The sequence below is a fragment of the Ornithodoros turicata genome, chromosome 1 (genome assembly GCF_037126465.1).
Source record: "Ornithodoros turicata isolate Travis chromosome 1, ASM3712646v1, whole genome shotgun sequence".
Lineage (NCBI taxonomy): Eukaryota > Metazoa > Arthropoda > Arachnida > Ixodida > Argasidae > Ornithodoros > Ornithodoros turicata.
The window spans coordinates 126,301,407-126,323,572 of record NC_088201.1 but is presented as its reverse complement, the minus strand read 5'-3'; the positions used below and the strand labels follow the sequence as shown (position 1 = coordinate 126,323,572).

General features: G+C 46.8%; 1 protein-coding gene across 1 annotated transcript in view; it reads right to left on the bottom strand.

The window, feature by feature from the left end:
• The window catches only part of LOC135368704 (bestrophin-4-like), a 74,329-nt gene extending 59,211 nt beyond the window's left edge, over window positions 1-15,118 (bottom strand). Inside the window, exon 1 of the mRNA XM_064602160.1 lies at window positions 15,025-15,118. Coding sequence (XP_064458230.1) covers window positions 15,025-15,095 — 71 coding nt within the window. The 5' untranslated portion in view covers window positions 15,096-15,118. The remainder of the gene's footprint in view (window positions 1-15,024) is intronic.
• Between the last annotated feature and the right edge of the window lie 7,048 nt (window positions 15,119-22,166).

Sequence of the window (22,166 nt, the reverse complement as noted above, 5' to 3'; positions counted from 1 at the left end):
AATTGTTAGACAATCTCGGACGTACTTCCTAACGCGCGTTTAGTGACGAGTGGTAAGGCAAGAACGCGTGACTTAGGTTGCATATTTTCCATATTCGGCCACTCGTAAAATGGTTCATGTACCTCACACATGTTGTTTATCACTAACAGTCATGATGCTGACCTGTTGCAGGCCGACCTTAATAAAGTATCCGAATGGTGTAACAGCTGGGCAATGGAACTTAACCTAACAAAATGCAAGCTTCTAACGGTGTCCCGCAACAATGTAACTAGTCAGGCCTATACTATTAACAACATCCCTCTTGAGTCTGTCTCCTGCTATAAATACTTGGGCGTCTTCATCTCTAACAACCTTGAATGGCGTACGCATATTGAGTGCATAAGTAATAACGCGTCCCGCACCCTGGGCTACATTCGTCGAAACTTCTCATCTGCCCCGGTTCACGTGACTACCACGTTATATAAAACACTTGTCTTGCCTAAACTGGAATATGCTGCTTCTGTCTGGCACCCTGATCAAGATAATCTCATCAAACCAATTGAGTCTGTTCAGAACAGAGCAGCCCGTGTCATATTAGGCAACTACATACGAATCTCTCATACAATACAATCATACAATCATACAATCTCTCTATACGACTGAAAATGCTCCACCTCTGCCTGTTCCATAAAGTTTTTTTATCACAACGCGACTCTAAAATATTTTTTGATCACACCACCATCGTACATTTCCCTTCGTGTTGATCATCGTCAAAAAGTAGGTGTAGTGCGTTCTTCAACGAGATCATTCCAGGGCTCATTCATTCCCCGCACCTCATCAGAATGGAATAGTTTACCTGGTTGTATCACTTCGATTACTAATATTATAGAATTCAAAAACAGCTTGTGCGACCTCCTTCACATATAATGTCATTGTATATTGTCGCGTTTATCTCACTAATATGTTCTTGGCGAAGTTGCTCGTTTATTGTCATTATGTTGCGTCCGCATATTTATCAATTGTTAATGTGCTTTGACCTTGCATCGTGTCCTGCTCACTCCCCTCTTTAATGCCTTTTGGGCCTTGAGGGGATATGTAGAAATAAATAAATAAATAACAAGCTCACAGAGCGTAGTGAAAAAAAAAAATCACTTCAGAAATATCTCAAGTTCATTTGCGGGCTTTCCGCGTACACCTGCCGTGACCGGTTTGTGAGTTTCATATGAGTTTCGTCCATTCGTGCCTTCATATTACATTTGAGATAATCAAGTTCTGCTTTATAAGCTTTATTACGAAACACAGTTCAAATATCAATCTACAAAGACAGGAGTTACGCTCCGTAGGTCGGCATCAGCGTTGGCCATACGCGCAAAACACGAATTGAAATCACCAACGGTCTTTAATTGATGACAAACAGAATAGGGGACATCCATTCCATGCACTCTTCGGAGGTATTCACGTGTACACTTCACGAGTGCCATGACCTGTTCATCATGCTTTCCGAACACAAATGAGGAGTGTATTCCAGGAACGCGCTGGAAGTGTTCCCATTCTCGTTTTTTGGTTGTACGATATACTTTGCGATGGCTTGCGCCGGCAGATGAAACATCTGAATATTGGGCAGCTTCGCATTTCGAATTATTTTATTTGCCGTACATTTCAGGTTGTACAATGTGACATGGTGCTTAATTACGCCACTGACACAATCGCATCCACTCTTCCCGTGCCCCGTTGCAGTAAACACACACTTTGCTACTAGGTAGCTTTTGCTTCGTAGTTCTTTCCGCTGCAGCGCTTACCACCGTAGTCCACACAGAACCCACGGTCTGCGCTATGAGCTCTGTTCATTGTACGCCCTTTCAAAGAAGCGCTGAGCTTTTTGTGTTCTCACACAACAGGAATAGCGTGTGTTTTGCCTAGACGGAGTGGCATGAAGTCAACAGGAGCGACAGAAAGAATTTTTGTCGATCGCCTCTCCAAATATTACACGGAGAGCGGATTATGTTTCACCGGTTTATGACACATCATCTCAGCCGCTCTGCAGGAAATGCGCAGCTTCTTCCTTCACGCCTTGTGTGTGTCTTTCGTCAAAGTACGGCGCCATAAAACGCTACCGTATGAAAGTTAACGATGAAAGATGAAAGTCTGATTGAGGCTTTGTATGTATTTGTCCCTTCTTTGTTGTTCCAGCCTCAGAACATCAGTTCTCTCACGCTACCGTAGCTTCGACACCGCGCCATACATGTTGCTATGATGGGGTTACTTTTGAGTGTCTGCAACGAAGCCTTAGCCATTTGTGAGGTGATTTTTTGTTTTTTTCACTACGCTATGCGAGCTTGTCATGAACAACATGTGTGAGGAATACGAACCACGTCACGAGCGGGCGAATATGGAAAATACGCTACCGAAGTTGCGCGTTTCTGCCATACCATCCCTCACTAAACGCGCGTCAGGAAGTACGACCGAGATTTTCCAACCACATCTTTGATACGGATTAAAAGAGCGTTTACAGACGAACAGAACGATGTCACTCATGTTAGCCTTCTTCTATGTGCAGAAAAGCAGTTACGCGCCGAAAAGTACGATTTTTTGCAAATGAGGCGACTTTGCGATTTTTTTACCTGGACACCTGCAAACCTTAGAACCCCCAAGATAGAGGAAACACTACTGCGGCACATAAGCAATAAGTGTAGAAAAAAAAATAACTGCATGACCTTAATGGTTATGAAGATACGACGTCTGAAAACTGCAAGGAATCGCAGTGCTCAAAATGGACAGTTTTGAAGATTTTTTTTTTAACAACTGCAATATATTTTCAGCTATTTCCTTCGCCAATGTACTTCCTAAGCACTTGGCTTCAATATATATTGGAACGAAAAACTATCTGAGAGGTCGACCGGACCACAGTGCAAGACTGCTTGAAATCACCCAGGAATCGTCTTCCACACAACCTTGGAAGTACAGTTGTCGGCGAAAGTTCACAGAACGCGCGAGCGGTGTATATAATATCCTCTTCGGCGTAACACACTAGCGGCGTGCAGAAGCGCGTTCATGCAGTGCCGTGTATTAAAAGGGAGTCTGGCGATACAGTTCCCTATTACTGGAGGACATCCAGAACTTATACTTCATCACCCTTATTCACCGGGTGTTACTATTTTGGAGGAACGGGATGAATTTGGATTGAAACGGATATCACTGGTGACAGACCAAAACGACGGATTTTGCGCCCATTACCAACTGCATGGAGGGAGGCATTATGGGAAGACTCAGAATTGCAGAAATGGTTGCTGGCAGAAGCAATTGGCCAGGAGAGCGGTGGAGAACCGCTTCTTCGTAGCAGACGACTGCCGCTGTGAACTTTTAAATCACGTAACGTAAGTAGATCGAAAAAATGCCCAAAGATGTATATAAATAAAATTCAATTATATAATGCAAAATCTTACGCATAAGTGGCATCTTTCCTGCTTTTTTCTTCAGATCGCAGTCTTCACTAGGCCTAACGGTAGCAACGGAACATGTCATTTTTGTATATAAATAATGACGGAGGAGCAAAAGTTGAAGCCGCAGAGTTACAGGAGGATTGAATAAAACTCACTGAATAAAAGTAGAGTAGTTACCTGGGGAAAAAAAGAGACCTCACCGCACCAAGCCTCATCTCCGTTTTGGAGAAATTTTGGTGTCATGGCGGGCCCCGTGGAAAGCAGCAACCAATGAAATAATGAAATGCGGCCATGTTTGATTGACAGGTAGAGCCTCTTTTTTAGGCTCCTCCTAATGGCCAGACTCCCTTTCAATACACGGCACTGACTTCATGCACTCATTCAGAGTGGTGGGCGAGCGCGCTGGTTGCGACACACTGCGGCAGTTTGGGTAGCGCTTGAAAGCGCTCGTGAAGTGGTTTGCATTGGTGTCGCTAATGGCGCAATCCTGTCCCCCCCCCCCCCTGAACGCTTGGGAGCCAGCTTCCGTCCACCACTAGAGTGTCGCGTTGAGGAGATAATACACCGCTCGCGCGTTCCGTTAACTTTTGTCCAGCACTGTGAGACGAAACAGCGGGTGTAACTGACATAACGGCGAGGAAGCATGCGAGCTGGTGATACTTGACATCCACAGTTAATACCCTGAAACTGAGGGAAAGAACGCACACAAGACACGAAATCTGAACCGTGCCCTGTGTGGCCTTTTTGTTCCTCAATCTCTGTAGGGTATTGAGTATTAATGTCGAGCGAATGTCTTTATTCCCTCGGCCATCCCGCTGGAACACACTCTCTGAAAACAGAATTTCACTAATTACACACTCGAGGCCAACCATTCGGGCTAGAGCGAGGCGTATGCCTTTTTGTGGAAATTAAAGGGGAAATTAAGTGCGCTTCATAAACGGTCACAGTCTCGAGGCGAAACGTGTGTAGTGTGAGCACAAGATGGTAGTCTAGCGCCTCCTCATTTCCCCAGGTTTCCTCATCCCCTTGATTATCGTCTCCCATATCACATCGTCATCATCGTGCTGCCACAAACGTTAGGCCCGCATTGGCTAGGGCTCACAACGCCACCCACCCGTGCCAACTTATACATGTTCGTAAATGTAAAGTGTAACAAAAGAGGCCCCCGTATTACATTTCCAGGAAAACAGGCGGGAGAACAGTGTCTTTCGGTATGATGGTTGGCAAGCAGGAGTTATGCGGTGAAGTTCTGTTTCAACACTGATGACATAACAGTTGGATTACTGACAAGTCGCTTCGAGGTAGCGTAAAGGACCAGTCAAGTGAAGCAGCGTCAAAAGCAATCACAGACGATGTAACCTCGCTGAGGTTACAACTTGTGCACACCGTGAAGCGCAAACACTGCCGGCCACGCAACTGTTCGTGCCCGCGTTAGTTTTGCCCCCCCCCTCCCTCAGGGTTCTTTAAAGGAAGTACGAACTCCTACCTGCAGCTATTTAGTTATGGATGTAATAGGTGTAATATTGTTCTCCTGCACTTTGTAATTCTATTTACAAATTCTTGTTTACTACTGCTCCTTCATAACGGGTGCAGTGTTAATACAAAAACGCACTTTTTATATATATATATACGGGCGACTAGACGTACCACCATTCAGATACATCTATTCATTGTTACGTCATCTGAAGAATTGTAGCACCCAATCAGACGGCAACGAGTAAGTATACATATAACGTCATCTGCTCTAGGTCGGAGAGCAGTCTAGAAGCTGCGAGAAAAAGTGAAGAACTTACGCGACTTGGTAATATGGCCTGAAATGCGCGACAGAAAATGTGGGACCGTGTAATATACTTCTGATCGTCATTCGTTTGACGCGGCCTGTTTTTTAAGAGGTGGTGCGATTTACTTTCTTTCTGCGTCTGACAATGACGACAGCACACGTAGACATTTCGTTTACAAAACACGTGGGTATCTTTCTTTGTTTCTGCGCACGCTTTCTGCAATAAAGTCTAAAATATGAAGATAAGAAGAAATACGTGCTCGCGTTGAAAAACAGCGGCTGGCCGAGCCTAGGTAACCGTGATCGCATTGATTGGATGCGGACCTGTGGGATTCCTCTATACAAAAGGTGTCACAGCCAACAAGTGAAAATCGCCGTTTGGTGCCGACACAGTCGGCGGGCTAGCTTGGTAGAGTTCTAGCTCCTTTAACGTGCGCCGAAAGCTCATTACACGGCACACCGTATTTAGCGTCGCCCGTGAAAGACTAACTAAGCAACTATTACCTTCTACCACCAAGTTGCTGGCGTCCTCGGCCGTGTTCGAACCGGGAACCTTATGGTCAGTAGGCGGACACCGTACAAACCTAGACGGCCGAAAATTTTTTAGGTAGCAACGTGCAGAAGCTCCGTAAAGTAGCAGGCAGACAGATTACGTTGGCGGCTAGCTTAGCAGCCTGTTGCTTGTAAGCACAGTACAAGTTATACATTTAACAGGGGACGCTAAACGTTTTTAATTATTATTTTTTTGTAAAATTGCGGTGGAACGGCTAGGTGCGACGTCTGTTCCGCTGGTTTGCCGCTCATGCTAACTATATACAGTCTAAACTCGTTAATATGACCAAGTCCGTTCCCGCCGATTTTGGTCATAAAGCGAAGTTGTCATATTAACGAGAAACACACGAAAAAAACGCCCCCCCCCCACACACACACACAAACACACATACACCTGTGTGGATCTACTGCTACATGCTGTACTAAAATGAAGACGATTCAGTTGCTGATTTACAATTTATTTGCGAAAGAAATCCGTCAGAACTGCCTGTTTCGCAGCACTTTCAATCTGCAAGCTCTCCACTGTCTCTATTGCGTTACAAATAGCATGCACATTTTGAATGTCCTTCTGCTGCTCGGAGAATTGCAAAGCCGTCTTGAGCGCTTGCAATCAGCTCCCTGCAGTCAGCTCTGTCCGCTTGCGCTTGTTTCCAGCCATGCTCATCGCGTTCCCCGTATGCACGATTGGAGTCATTAAATAGGGGACAGAGTATGGCATTCCTTTTCCGCGCGTAAGCCGCCGTTCGGTGTCCGCGATTGGGCCGATCGTGTCACGTGGTTTCTCGTTCCAAGAACGCGTCGTCATGTTGGGTCCCCTCCATCCAAAACCGGTTTCCTCTGTTGCGAGCTGGCTCGCCTGTGCGCTGTTCACCGGCGGAGAAGGGGGCGGTTGCCGTCCCATTACTAAGCGACGCAGATGGCAGTCGCGCTCGTAGGCGTGGCTCAGTGTCGCTACTCCTATTTAGTGACTCTATGCACGTTAAACGCAATGGTCAAGGGAGGGAACGACCTGGCCTTTTAAGCCCTGCTTTCGGTGCAAGACTATGACTCACTAATGAATTCTGAAGACGGGGGTGTGCTTTGTACGACATTGTCCACACATGCGTCACACGGGGCCACTGATATTATTGGTGGATCACAAAAGCCGCAGGGTCAACAGTCGGTGGTCACAATTGGGACAGACACACCGGGGTTTTCGTTCCGTTCGTTCTCGAAACTTTGTTCATGGTCGACGAGGTCAACAGTCGGCTGTCATAATAACGAGGGCAGAATACACGTGTTCTCCTTGGTCCGTCCTCAAAATTTCGGTCACAGTCGGATTAACGAGTCGTCATAATAACGAGGGCGAGTTACATGGTGTTTCTATGGGGAAAAAACGGTTCCCTAGAAAACCGGTCACAAAGTGAGGATGTCGTGTTAACGAGTGTCATAATAACGAGCTTAGACTGTAGCCGACTCTTTTGTTTTGGACCCAGTGATATGTGCATGCAATACGCTATGCAAGGTGTCTTTGCGCATGAGATTAAAAAAAAAGTTGGAGAAAGCACGTGACAAAGCGTCTGTCCACTGGGAAAGCAGCAATAAGGGGGCATTCCCAGACGAGCCCATAACGCTATATGGTGAAAAAATTTAGGAAGATACATCAGTGGATCCATTGGAAATTCGTTTGCATAAGCCTTTGGTTCCTTCTTTTGGTTCCTCCTTTCTCTTCTGCTTTTCGTTGATTCCTTCTTTTGCTTCCTCCTTTCTCTTCCACTTGTTGTCTTTTGCTTACGTTTCTCTTCGGTCTCGGCAGCCCGTCGCCGTCGATCGCATTCTGTTTCCTTTTGTCGCCTAGTTCGCCCGTGACTCGTACTTGGTTCGCACTCTATTGCATATACTTAAACTTCTCCCTGCACACTCGCACGATCGGACTTGTCCGCGCATCTTGCACGCCGCCAACTTCATCCTCCGCTGTCCGCGCGCTACCGTCTGCACGTGTGTCCGCAGATTGACACCGCCGTTTTTCCTTTGACATGACCCTTCCAATGGTGCTATCGCACTAAAAGATGAAGCAACATTGATCTCACGTGTATTTGTTGTGGTATCTCACTCGAGAGCAACCCAATGAAGCCGTTCTACATGCACAAGGGTGTAGCGGCCCGTGGAAGACGATGATGAGATGCCTCTGCTAGCGCGCGCCACTGCGCCTTCCAGCCAGTTCTACCGGCACCGTCTTAGAGTGAGACCACGACCATGGGCATGCTGGGACATTCCATCATCGCTGGTCAGGACTCACGTAGAGGGACGCCACCTCCTCTACGTTTGGTGACACGAACAGAGAACGCTACGTTCGGCGTAATTCAGCCCTGTTACCATCCCAAATTTGGCAACCTCCCCGCACTACCATGCGACCACGGAAGGTCCGGTGCACCATTCCACCGAGAACTCGATAAGCGGTGACGCTCCTCACTCAGCATTCATTGACCTGGCATATCACAACGCCGCTCCCGCACCTCACCACTCCCAACACGCCATGGTCACTCTCACTGCGTCACGCCGCCTCACGCTTCGCGACGGTCCTCCTCGGGCATTCACCAGGGGCACGTTCCCGAGCCACACGCCCCTGTGCCGGTAGCAGTACGCCGCTCTCGACCGCATCACCTGCATCTCCTACACTAGCGATCCAATAGCCCTGCCCGCCTCGCCTTCCCGCCAGGCTTCCATAGAAGATACTGGCAGCTCGTCCACATGCGGTCAAGGGGCTCCGGGACCAATGTTCCATCGTGGAAACGCACGGAGGCCACAGTGAGTTTTATTCCCGGTCTCCCCGCGCTTCACGATGGTCCTCCCCGCAGTCTCCTTGGCGACAACACTACGAGCCCAGCGCTCACGAACCGGCCGCGGTTCCGTCGCCCCATCCTGCATGCCGTTCGGCCTACCTGCCAGCCCTCGTCCGCGCTATAGTCAGCACCACAAGCCAAGGACGCCAAGCCTAACCGTCCACGGTCCACGTGCCGTCGTCATTCTTCCCGTCTTGATATCGACGCGGACTTTCACTGCAAGAACCGCTCCGCGTCTGAAGGAGGGTGTGATGTGGCGTCCCGTGGAAGACGACGAAGAGGTGCCTCTGCCTGCGCGCGCCACTGCGCTTGCAAGCCAGTTCTACCGGCACCGTCCTAGTGAGAGGGCACGACCATCTATCCACTGGGACATACCATCATCGCCGGTCAGGACTCATGTAGAAGGACACCACCTCCTCTACACGGGGCACGGGAAATGCTGAGGAGCTGCGCAAAAGGCTGACCCACTTGCATATAGCTTATATACTTTTCATCGCCGCACGGAACGAGCAATGCGCATGCTGAGTACTTCGACACAGGGTTGCCTGTAATTTTCCATCGTAATTTTCTAGAGAACCATTAGCGCAAATGAGACGAAAATTGTGATGTATATGAGTACTGGGGGCTCGGGCTACCGAATACATATATTTTCTGATAGATACATTTTCTGAATTGATACATACTTAGTACCGCAAAGCAGCTCAGCTGCTTTGCGGTACTAAGGCACATAAACCCCCGTGCAATAATCAAAGGACGGTAGTTGACAAAATAGCAGCGAGTGTCGTGGGCAGGAATCAAACCCACACCTCTGATTGCCAGTTAGAGAGTCACAGAAACGTCACAGTGACGTCATGCATAGTGACTTCGCACCTGTGCAGAGCGTATAGACAGCACGCAGGGTATCTACGCCTTCTTAGTTGACTGACTGTGAAAGTAAAATGTACGACACCGCCTTCTCATCTTCCCTTATACTAGAAACTCAACGCCATAGCCGAAGAAGGGCGATATCAGAAACTGGATTTTTTTTTATTTTACTTCCTTTTTTTCTATTTGGCGCATTGGTATGAATCGCCAAATGGAAAATGCCTAGGTGCATTGCATTTGTATGGTAGATCCATAGGAACCTAAAGCTTTGGTACTAGAGGAAAGAGAGCCAGAGGAGAAGTGACTGGGCAATAGGGTACGACATTGCTGGTCCAGGCAACACTGTTACCAGCGAAGCAAAATAAAGCATTTTGTGTATTCAGTTTGTGCTACATCATGTTGAAATTGTACTGAAATTGTATAGAACTTGTACAGTCTCACAAGTTCACTTGGTTATATTAAATGTCCTGAAGAGAAAGCACTGGTAGTTGCAGCTGTCCTGTGTTCCAGTTAGATATACAGTAAACTGCGTAAAAGAAAGCAGAAGCCTAATAGAACTAACGTAGACGGGTAGAAATCCAGCGCACCGGTAGGGAAGTAAGTGAGTTGCCTGCACTCTAAATCGTTTTACACCTTAAAGGGTGTAAATCAAAATGTTCATGGCGCACACCTTTTAAGGTGTATTTTAACACCCTCATGGCAATTGGGGTGTAAAGGGTGTAATGCCGAATAAAACTGTTGGGTTTCTGGCAATATGCTGGTAACTGTGTTTTCACAATTACCAGCATATTGCGTATAATCACATTGAGGTCCATATATGTATGCACATCAAGGTGATTAAATATGTGTGTAAACATGCACAGCCGACATACAGACAATCATGTATGGCGTGGCAGCTGTGCAGGCAGTGAAGCATGGCAGCTGTATATAGCTTTTCGTGAAACTGTAGACCTTCTCATGAGCAGGCACCTCCCCCATATGCGTGTTCATTACTTAGAACGCTGCATTTATTCGCTTCTTCAAGGCTTTACAGTGTTGTACCCACAAATATCTAACCCTTCTAAAATGCATTACGTTGTTCATTATTCGCGACTCATCAGGATGTTTGGTCCTTTCCTATCTGTATGGTTGTACGCGTTTCGAAGGGAAACACCAGCATTTTAAAGATGTTGCTAGAAAATATTGACATTTTAAGAACATAACCCTTTCATAAGCACGAAGGCATCAATTTTATCAAATGCATGTGTGGTCGCAGCCCTTCATGAGAAATGCCACATCTACTGATGGTTCCAAGGAGATACTACTTCAACATGCCCCAGAAGCAATTCAGAGTTACATTCATGACCGTGATATTCACGCAGAATCTATAGTCTATGTGAAAAGTGCAGTTGATAATGATAACACATTTGCTGTTGGCTTGCCAAAGAATCTTCCGAGGAGGACTTACCCGTGTTCATTGAGATTGCAGGCATACATGTTATTAACTCTGATACAATTTTTCTCATACAAACATTAACTACAGTTCAGTATGATGAGCACTATCATGTATTTGTTCTGTCTTGCAATGAGGAGCAACGTGTTTTAAGAAATTTAAGCACTCTCTCAACAGATCTTCTAAATCTGCATGCATTACCAGATTGTAGACGTGTTGTAAATCCAGGGCATGCACTTTTGTAATGTAACTTCCTGTTCCCTGTAGTTGTATATATTTACTTTTGTTCATGTGAACGAAAACAAACATACTCCCTTTCTACACCCTGGCGACACACTATCACCATATTTCACCTGAGGGTGTAGTACACCATTGTTACACCCTCAGGACCTTCCAAAACAAAGTTATAGGGTGTGAAAGGGGTGTGATCTTTGTTAATACACCTATTTTACACCTTTAAAGGTGTGAAACGATTTAGAGTGTGAGGACGAGAGCCGCCGATATTTGGAACAGAGACTGTTCTTCTTCTCGGCACCGTCCTCACCATTGGCATGGTATTTAAAGGGTTAGGTATGACGTGTTAAATGTTCATGCGAATTGTGGATCAGGAGCCCGGTTTTATATTCATGCATGATACGCCCTTGTCAGTATACCGATGTGAGCGAGAAAGCCATATAGAACGAGGGAAAGCACATGTATTTCCTCCTTTCCGTTCGTTGTAGTACCTTCTTCATACAGAATTCAGCTGATCATTTTCGTGCAGTGCAGTGTATAGTGCACCAGTGTGGGTTCAGCCTACAAATGAACGAAGAACGAGCAGAAAGCCCAATGAAACGCGACACACGTTGGATTGAGGCGGATGTGTGACATGCGCGCTCGAGTCAGTGCAACATTTTCTGCACTGTACAACTTTTTCTGTACTGCAACGCAGGTTCAGTAGCGTGGCCAGTAGAATATGTAAGCCATTGCAAATGCAGATAATTAGATTAATATTGTATACCACTAACAGTGCGATGGCACCCCAGAGACCATTTTATACAACCGCTGGGCGTCACTATGTCGCTTGATCACAACGACGCCTAGCGGTTTTGGCGCTTTGAACTATTAAAACCTCCGCTCTTCCAATAGCTTCCAGTCTTTACGCATTGTTGTTTTTCAGTTTTCACACTTCTTTAGTACCCCCTACGTTTTTAATTCCCATTTGTCACGCTCACTGTTTATTGTAAATACAACTATGTGTAACTGGAAAAGGGTTAAAACTTGGGGTTGGTAACTCACAATTAAAGTCGATAAAACCCTCAGTGTGGGAACAGAGACAAGGACGTACACAAATAAGACGACGACACAGCACTGAACTGCCGACCAAAGGATGATACGAGAACGTAACCCCTGTATTACAGGACCGTCGACATCTGTTGAAGCGTACATAACGTCTTTGTGTCGCACGATACCCCTTCAACGAAGGAGCACGAAGGAATGCCCGACTGACTAGACATCAACTGGAAAAGGGTTGAAGCTTCTGCGGGTTGGTAACTCGTAATTAAAATCGATAAAGCTCCCAGTGTGAGAGCAGACCAGAATTTTCAAGCTGATTTTGCAGACATAGTTGGAAACTATACGATCTTCGTACTAGCTATGCATTGCAAGATTCGTTCAATTAGTGAACCGAATTTAATCGACAATTAATGCAGGTCTTAACACCTCGACCCATCGGAGTCCCTAGCAAGGGGTTGTTAAAGTGCAGTGAATTAAACGAGCAGAACTTGATGCACGCCTCGATTGAACAGTTCTAAAGTGTTGCAACACTCTGTGGTTCTAGCTCACTCATGTAGTACCAAACAGTTTAGAAAAGCCTTTATGTTGCTGACAAAGTCCTGTCACAAAAAGATTGTTGATACAAAGGTCGTCCAAGGTCGTCCGAGACTTTTGCTCGAGAAAAATCAATGAGTAAATGTAATTGAATAAAACTTTCAGATGACGAAGTACAATCCTTCTCGGATCAGTGGCACATGCAACAGCGGCAGCTATTATGGCGGCGACCAGTGTGTCCGTACACTGTTAAAACAGAACTTCACCACATAGCACGCTCCTAGCCAACCATCATTCCGAATGATGTCATTCTGTGTACTGATTTGTTGAAAATGAGAGGAGGCGCCTATCTGGGACACATTATCTTGTCCCAGATAGGCGCCTCCCCCCTGTTTTGAACAAATCAGGACACAGAATGATATCATTCGGAATGATGGTTGGCTAGGAGCGTGCTATGTGGTGAAGTTCTGTTTTAACAGTGTAGTTGTAGAACAGCGATGCATAACCAAGTTCCTTGTGAAGGAGAACGTCAAACCAGCTGAGATTTTGCAAAGATTACAGGCACAGTATGGGGAACATATACGATGTCAAGAGGAAGAGTGTATCAGTGGTAGAGAGAGTCTGGTGAAGGACGGCATATGGTGACGAATGTACCACATCGACACGTTCGTTTGGCTGGAGTCACACCAGTGAACATCGCAGACGTTGAGCCAGTCATCCTCGAGAATCGGCGAGCAACAGTTCGGGACGTTGTAGCCCAGCGTAATATTAGTGTCGGCAGTGTGGAGACGATCATTCACGATTACTTACTGTTCCGCAAAGTCTGTGCGAGCTGGATTCCCCGACACATTACTTGTGACCAGTAGGGTGCGCGCATGGCAGTCTCTGAGCAGCTGCAGAACTGGTCACAATCCGTTGGGGGAAGAATTTTTGCGATGAAACCACAGAGACGAAAGGAAGCACCATGGAATGGCGACATAAGGCTTTCCCACCCCTAAAGAAAAGCAAGACGCAGCCGGCTACTGGGAAGTCCATGCGAAACGTCTTCTGATGTATGCGTGGTGCATGGAGGAAGGAAAGAGAGGAGGAGCCCTATTGCTTTGAGAAGTGAAGCCAAGACTGGGGGCCACTCTAGCGACATCACCGCTCGCCTTCCAGTTTCGGTTACATACATCTCTATGGGAGCCCCCAATGCATAGTTTCGAAATACTTGGAGAGGTGTGGTGGTAGCGCTTCGAAGTGGCCCCCAAAGTGCCGTATGCAAAGCGACCTCATTGGGCTATTCGGGTAATGTGACCCTCTCGCGGCTCCAAAGAAGCTACAGCGCATGTACTATCCTTACGCCACTTGCCCCACGCTTCTCTCTTCTGTCGAAGAGCCGTTGGGGCGCCTCCTTTTCTTCTTTCCTCCATGAGGGGGTGTCATCCATGTGAGCTTTCTGGAGCAATGGGTTACGGTTAATGCCCAGTACTACACCACATTGATAAAGAGTGCTGTGCGAAACGGAATTCGCAAGAACATGCCTAGGACGTTGTTCTGAAGGGTCATTCTTCTTCATGACAATGCCCGGCCTCACACAGCGAATTTGATTGTAGCACACCTTGCCCAAATGCGCTGGGAGGTTTTGCCCCATGCCCCTTACAGCCAAGATTTACCTCGAGCGATTACCGTTTGTCTGGGCCCCTCAAACAGCACCTTCGAGGAAAGGCGTTCCACACAGATGAGGCCCCCCAGAAAGATGTTCTGCAGTGGCAACGGCAGCAGCTCACTTCTTTCTACGCCAGAGGCATCAGATAGTTGCCACATCGATAACAGCGGTGTGTACAGTGAACCCTCGTTTTTATGACCATGATCGTTCCCGAAATTTTTTGTCATAATGCGGGATTGTCATATTAACGGGGGAGATTTGCAGAGGTTTCAGTGCATTGTTCCCCAGGAGTATGGTCGTAAAGCGCGTATGTCAGATTATCGGGGGTCATATTAACGAGGGTTCACTGTACACTCTTCGAAATGAACTTCACCGCATAGCACGCTCCTAGCCGACCATCACCTCGAATGATATCGTTATCTGCCCTGATTTGCTGAAAACGGGAGTCGTACGCCATTTTTGTGACATTTATGAACAGCATAAGTGTCACAAAAAAGGCGTACGCCTACCGTTTTGAACAAATCAGCGCACATAGCGATATCATTCGAGTTGATGGTTGGCTAGGAGCGTGCAATCCACATGCCGTAGCTCTCGGAATACAGTGTTGCTCTACTGCTTCCAGTTTCTTTTTTTTTTTTTTCAGCTCTGGTCTAGTGGTTTTGCAAGGAGACATGTAGTAGATTATAGGCGTATCTCACCTGAGAAGTAACCTCCAGAAGCATCCGAATCCTTTTGATGTCGCAACTTGACCGGTGTAAGAAACTGTCATCTTACCACAATCCGGTTACGAGACTCCCTATAATGGACAACAACAGATTTTGAGAATTCATTTTTTGATTCATTGTTGGTTAGCCATAGAGGTGATCGAATCCTTCTAGGGGGTGGCGAGGCAGGAAAACTTGAAACCGCGGGCACTTAATTGTCGAAACTGTCAATGTTGACAAACTTGGTGATGACTTTTTTTAAGTTAGCGAATGGTGCTTGACACTTGGAAAGTTTGCAGTTACCTTCCTTTCTAAGCAAGATAAACGCTTCGGTGGAAAATGTTGCGGTGCGGTTGAAAAACAGCTGCAGCAGCTAAGTAAGACTTCCTTTTGCTGCATATCAACACCCTTGGAATATTGCACTCTCCAAAAGGGCACTGCACCGCGAAGCACAGCGCACCGAAACACAAGCCAAAGAAAGTGCGCACAACACGACCGCTGACTTGCAAGCTTCTAGTCAGTGCTGGTGTTGTGTGCATTTTCCTTGTCCTGTGTTTAGGTGCGCTGTGCTTTGCGATGACTATGTATCAACGAGCCCAATTGAATACGCTTGCCATGTGCATTTTATTGCTCAAGATATCAAATAACGAGCGCATAGTGAATGCTAGTTTTTGACTGCACCACAACATACAATGACAACGACATCAAGCATCTCATGATGTATGCTCCCCATGAATTACAAATTAAACAAAAAAAAAATACTCGGATACCTCATGTTTCCTCCAACTATATAGGAAGGAAAAACTCCGTCCTCAGGAGTTTATAAAAAGAACGCATATAAACGGGAAAACAATAGGTTATACATATTGTGATATAAGATACGGTGCTAGCTAGTAGTTCGGCTCTTTGTTCGCCATATCTTTATGGCCAGTGTTCTTGACTTGGTTGCGTGAAGGCTGTACTACTGACGTTCCATGAATGTCAGGATGTCACGCACTTCCTTGCAATACTTCGCGTGATAAACCCAGTAAGCTGCAAATATTGCAGCCATACTGCAGCCGGTGCGCCCTCCTCAAGTGTCGCCCGGGTTCACTTGCCACACCCTAGATACGCCCCAGCATATAGCAAGCGCTATCGTTATTTTTTTAAGTTGACGCTCCCCAAATACGTAGCACGTGGGAGGGCCTTGGTTGGCCGTGATTTCAAATAAATGTTGCGATTGGTCTTCGTGCCGGAGCTCGTGGCGAATCACGGCCAAAATGATGCATTTAACCCGCTTACGGAACATCGAAAGGTTGGCCAGCACGCCTAGAAAAACACCGCACGCAATAAATCATAAATGTTGCTAATAGTTGCCGCGCGTGGTAGCAGCCTAAGTGACAGCAAGTCATCGCGTATCTCCTGGGAAAGAAGAGACCTTCGATAGACTTTCGTACCTAACACCGATGGATGCCATGTATTGTGCACATGAGCTCTTGCGGTATAGGCTCCAAATACTTTAATTCTCCACTTTTCTGCATGAACCACATACCGAAAACAAATTATTTCGGATTGCCCCTGGAGTATAAAAAAATACGGTTTTCATTTCGTTCCGGTTCACCCAAAACAACGTTTTCTTTTTTTCCGGTTTTCGGTTCCCGTTTTCGTTTCGCTCCCGAGCCCTGCTTGTGGGCGCCAAACGGAGGTTACATCCCATTTCGCCTACACTCTTAAAAATGAACTTCACCGCATAGCACGCTCCTAGCCAACCATCAACTCTAATGATATCGCTATGTGCCCTGATTTGTTCAAAACGGTAGGCGTACGCCTTTTTTGTGACACTTATGCTGTTCATAATTGTCAGAAAAATGGCGTACGCCTCCCGTTTTCAGCAAACCAGGGCAGATAACGATATCATTCGAGATGATGGTTGGCTAGGAGCGTGTATGCGGTGAAGTTCATTTTTAAGAGTGTATACTCCGGATTATCGGATTAAAGAGGCGGGAGAGGTGACTGGCGTTAGGCCAAATGGGACTGTCGACAAGTGGGCGTTACTTACATGCTCCGCCCCCATAGTGACGTCTGCAAGAAATGAATGCGCTCGTCCGACGACAACCTTACGTCGTCCGAAACAAGGACCCGTTACATTTGCAAACGAAGGTGTGAGCGATACCACTATTAATAAAATGAATCGATTATTATCCAGTGAAACGTTTTCCTTTATTCATGGATGGATGGATGAATGTTTAACGTAAAAAAGGGATAAGTTTCCATACAGACTGGACTCGGAAATGGACCTCCTACCACTTTACAAAATTACTGGCAGGGACGCAGGTTTTTCATGCGGCTCAGAGAATTGGACTTGGAATGGAAAAAAAAAAGAGGCAGATCTTTTGCTTTTGCTCACTTAAAAAAAAACATTAAAGGAAACTCCACTCGTGAAAGGAGCGGAGGGAACACGAACGCATGGCGAAGGGTACGCCATGACCAACGAGGTGGTTGTGACGTGGTCCCTGTGCACGTGACCTGTGACAGACCTCTTTGTTTTAGCACACAGATACGAAATATAACAGGATACGATATATAAGGTAAAGTGACTATTGGCAGCACGCTTGAATAAAACTAGCAAAGAGATAAAGTTATTATGTGGAGATGCGCAATTAACTTTGACTTCCCGACGAAGAATAATAAATTTTTCGCATTTGCTTTTCAGGAAGTACTAAAAAATGCATTTAACGCAATGCTCTGCTTACATAAAACCAATGAAGTTTTAAAGATACATGAAGACGTGAAAGTAACTTTTGAGAGCACGCCTGTGGACCACCTTCTTTCATCACGTGACACACGGATCAGTAGGCGAAATGGGACTGTCTGCAGCATACATTCGGCCAAATGGGACCCTCTTGAGTTGGAAGTTGGTGAACCTCCTAAGGGATTACGAGATAACCCGCTAAAAAGCATTAGGCGAAATGGGAATAGGCGAAGTGGGAAGACATGCAAAGGGTTACGATCACAATTAGTTACCCGGACAGATAGACACCTCCCCCTAAAACCACAGTACGTTTCACATGCAGAGGGTTCCATGACGTTGACATATCTTTGTGGGACGTGAAGGCAAAGTTCGAAGGGACGTCCACTCGCATACCCATAAGTGCCGTTCCACTACCGCACAGAGTAACGGAAACTTAACGAGAGCCATGTTGAAAAAGGCTGATATCAGAAACGGAAATATCTGAGTAAGGAAAATATAAACCGTAACGATAATATGCCCGTTACTCTTCACCGGTTAATAGAGTGTTTTAGTCGTAGCGTATGCAATCGCCTTGCATGTGCCGGGAAATAGCGTTTTCACACGTCTACGCATCCCCCTTATGCAAAGCCACGTTCAGCGCATGCAGAACGTACACACGCTATATTCTCGCGTGGGCACAGCAAGTGTGTTCGCCGTATACTAAATATATCTTATATCTGAACGCGTGCATAACGTAGGCATAAGCGCAATTTCTTTAAATCCGCTTTACAGCTCTCTGACGCTCACCTTCTGACTATGCAAAATTACTTGGTCCGTGGCCAAATACAGCCCATCGACGCTCTGTCCTAGAAGCATTACTAACCTTTCTCGACAGCGTACAATTCGGTTCTCATTGTGAAGCTCCTTCACTGGCGTGGTCATGTGGGCTCTGGGGGGTTCAAGCCCTCTAAACCATACCTTTGATAGTGCTTTTGGGAGACGGAAGCGAGAGTGAAATCCTCCTCCCCCATGTATAATCCCATAGAACCCCTCCCGAAATATTTTTTTCTGATTACGCAGTTGAGCTCCTTCACTGAAGTATCGCGTGCAATGGAGTAGAGTATCGCCTCTGGCGATGAAACTCCTCAATCATCAAAATACATTTTTTGTCGTTGCAATTTTATCTTTCGCGATTCAGCAATTGTGCTTCCAGCACGTAGTTTAAATGGGACATACACGCACATTGAACGCACGCGCAAGGAGCACCATTGCGAAACGTGGCTTCCGTATCCCGTAAATATATCAGCTCGTCCGCGTAAACTGGGCACAGAGTCGCCGTATACGGAAAAAGGTATTTACCAGTCACATTGTGCGCACGGTGTCAGAGCTTATTGAAAGTAGGGATTGGAAGCCACGTGTTAAATATAAGCGAGTGAGAAAGAGGTGAAAAGGAAGAAAGACAACGTGCCTGACGAGTGTCCTGAATGCTGTGCACTATAGGCAGGCGTTGCCCCGGCCGTATTGACATTCTAATATCGACCGCTCCTCCGCACTAGGGCGCCCCAGCGGAGAACTGGGCGTGCCCAACTTACGAGCCCTACTTTCGGTTTTAACATGCTTCCGCGACATTGGTACCATCGTTGTAGAGGGCCTTTAGACGCAAATGAACTAGAAAAGGAGCGGAAGAAATTACATTATTGTTCGCTAAACCATATACGACGACCGCATCAATGTAAAGTTCGCGGGATAAAGTCAGCAACACTGTATGTAAGAAATCCTCCATTTAACTGATTAGGACAGTTCTTGAAACGCCGCGACAGGACATCATGCGGTTATACGGCTAAGGATGTCCGTCCATGAAGCTCCTAGTGATGTCCAGCGGACATCCATTCCCTGATGTGGATATTGGGATCTATGTCGGACGGCCACAAGAGAAAGTGTTCTGTCTGATTCATTTCGACCTCTCATGGCCTGTACGAAATGCAGAACAGGTACGCAACACGCGAATGTGTCGAACTCGCTGGGTGGGGTGGGGTGGGGTGGGGGTAATTTTGACACCGACTCGCCGTTGTTGGACACACGCGAGTGGGCATCATCACGACTATAGCAAAATAAGGAAAAAATAGGAAGAGGGTGAAGGGTTGAAGGTGAGTTATTGTATAGGATGGGTGAAACCGATGAGACCGCAGTGCACTGTGGATGGGAGGTACGCTAGAGGGATCTTTGCGCAGGGCCCGTTTCCTAGAGAATACGCACGAGGTTACGTGTTTTTGTAGATCGTTCTGCATAGGAACCTCCGGAATGTTCGCCAATGTGCAGTCCTAGAGTGTACAAGGTAAGTTTAACGCATGGTGTTGTATGCGCGGCATTCTTTCAGAATGTGTTCGACGGTTTCAGGTTGATGACAGTGACCGCAGCAGTGATCACCCCTATAGAGCCGATCTTTCTTAATTCCGCGTTAGCGCCGCGAAGCAACTGTTGCTATGAGCGGCGTACAGATGTGGACAGATGGAGAGAGGACAGCAGGAAGGAGCGGGGGATATAGGGGTTAGTATGCGTCCTGGGCCGACTTCAGGGGGAATTGTGCCGACATTCGCCTGGAAAGTCTTCGGAAAACCCAGAAATAACCTCAAATAGCACAGCCGGTGGTAGGATTCGAACCCACCACCTCCCAGTCTTCAGCACAACCTTGGCAACCACCAATGAGCGGGACGCCTTAAACCGCTGGGTCATGCCGCTGGTAACCGACCTTCCGAGTTGGTGAATGCAGATACTGTTCGTAACCTATGGAGTAGGCTTCGTATGACTCGAAGGAAGCTTTTCATGGGAAGAAAGGGTCGGTGATTTCGCATGATATCCCGCAGCCCAGGGTGATGCACTTCAACTAGCTGTTTAACGGCAATTTGCATTTTTCTGTCGGTGGCGTCCGAAACTGGTAAGGAAGGCCTGCCGCTGAGATGTGCTGAGGATGCTAACTTGCAGGGACGGCGAGATAAACTACGGGTCCCGGGGATGAGTCCTGCACGGGTCACCCTCCTCACGTCTTGATAACATAGTCTAAGCATTTCTTTTACATGATTATGTGTTTCTGTCGCTGCTCCAGACGTGTACCATCAAGCCATAGTAAACCGCATGTATCGGCCTACACTCTTAAAAATGAACTTCACCGCATAGCACGCTCCTAGCCAACCATAATCGCAAATGATATCGTTATCTGCCCAGGTTCGTTAAAAACGGGAGGCGTACGCCTTTTTGTGGCAATTATGAACCGCATCAGTGTCACAAAAAAGGCGTACGCCTCCCGTTTTTAACAAATCAGGGCAGATAACGATATCATTCGAGATAGTGGTTGGCTAGGAGCGTGCTATGAGGTGAAGTTCATTTTTAAGAGTGTAGTCCTTGGCGCGAGCAACCGTCGGTACTTGCGTCGGGCGGGCCCCTTGAAGAGGCCCGGACCCCCATCCCCGGCTGAACCCCACACTCGCCGGCCCTGCTAACTGGTCCACTTTTTCGTTGCCTCTGAGGCCGACATGAGACGGGATCCATTATCTCCCTTCTATACATCCTCTCATCTCCGATCCATCCTCTCCATCCCATCCGATACATCATCTCCTCCGATTATATGCTTGGCACACGACCTTCTGATACAATCGGCTAAGGTGCTACTGGTGGTCACCATGCCTGGACCAATCACATTGACCAACAAAGTACCAAGCCTCGATATGCTTAGCAAGCATATCCAACATTGAACCAACGTTGGCTGACCAAAACCAATGTCATGATAATCATTGGCCATTGCTTGCTTGGGACATCTTTCGACAACGGGTTCACGGCGGTTGATCTTTAAGTTCCTGTTGAGTTTTAGGAAATGCTGTACGGGCGCCGCAGTAGGGACAGTCTCAGTTGACCGTAGCAATGTGTGTCCTGGAGCCTGGAGCGGCACATTCGGCGGCGATTAGGTACGTGAAGCATTTCCAAGTACGGTTCGTGTTATGCAAATTTTCTCTTGAACCATTTTTCTGAAATACGACTTCTCGTGACGTAAAGGTACATGGTGGGTAATTCATCTCCATGATAAGGCTTGTCACGCATTTGTAGCGACGTCAGTTCTTCATGTAGAGTTTTCCAAATGATAGCTTTGAGTGCATCTTGTCAGACCCGTAGCTGAAGCTGCACTTGTGGAATAATGCCGAGAACTGGGGGAGATGGTGACTGTGAACTACACTCTTAGAAATGAACTTCACCGCATAGCACGCTCCTAGCCAACCATAATCTCGAATGATATCGTTATGTGCCCTGATTTGCTGAAAACGGGAGGCGTACGCCATTTTTGTGACAATTATGGACTTTATAAGTGTCACAAAAAAGGCGTACGCCTACCGTTTTGGACAAATCAGGGCACAAAGCGATATCATTAGAGTTGATG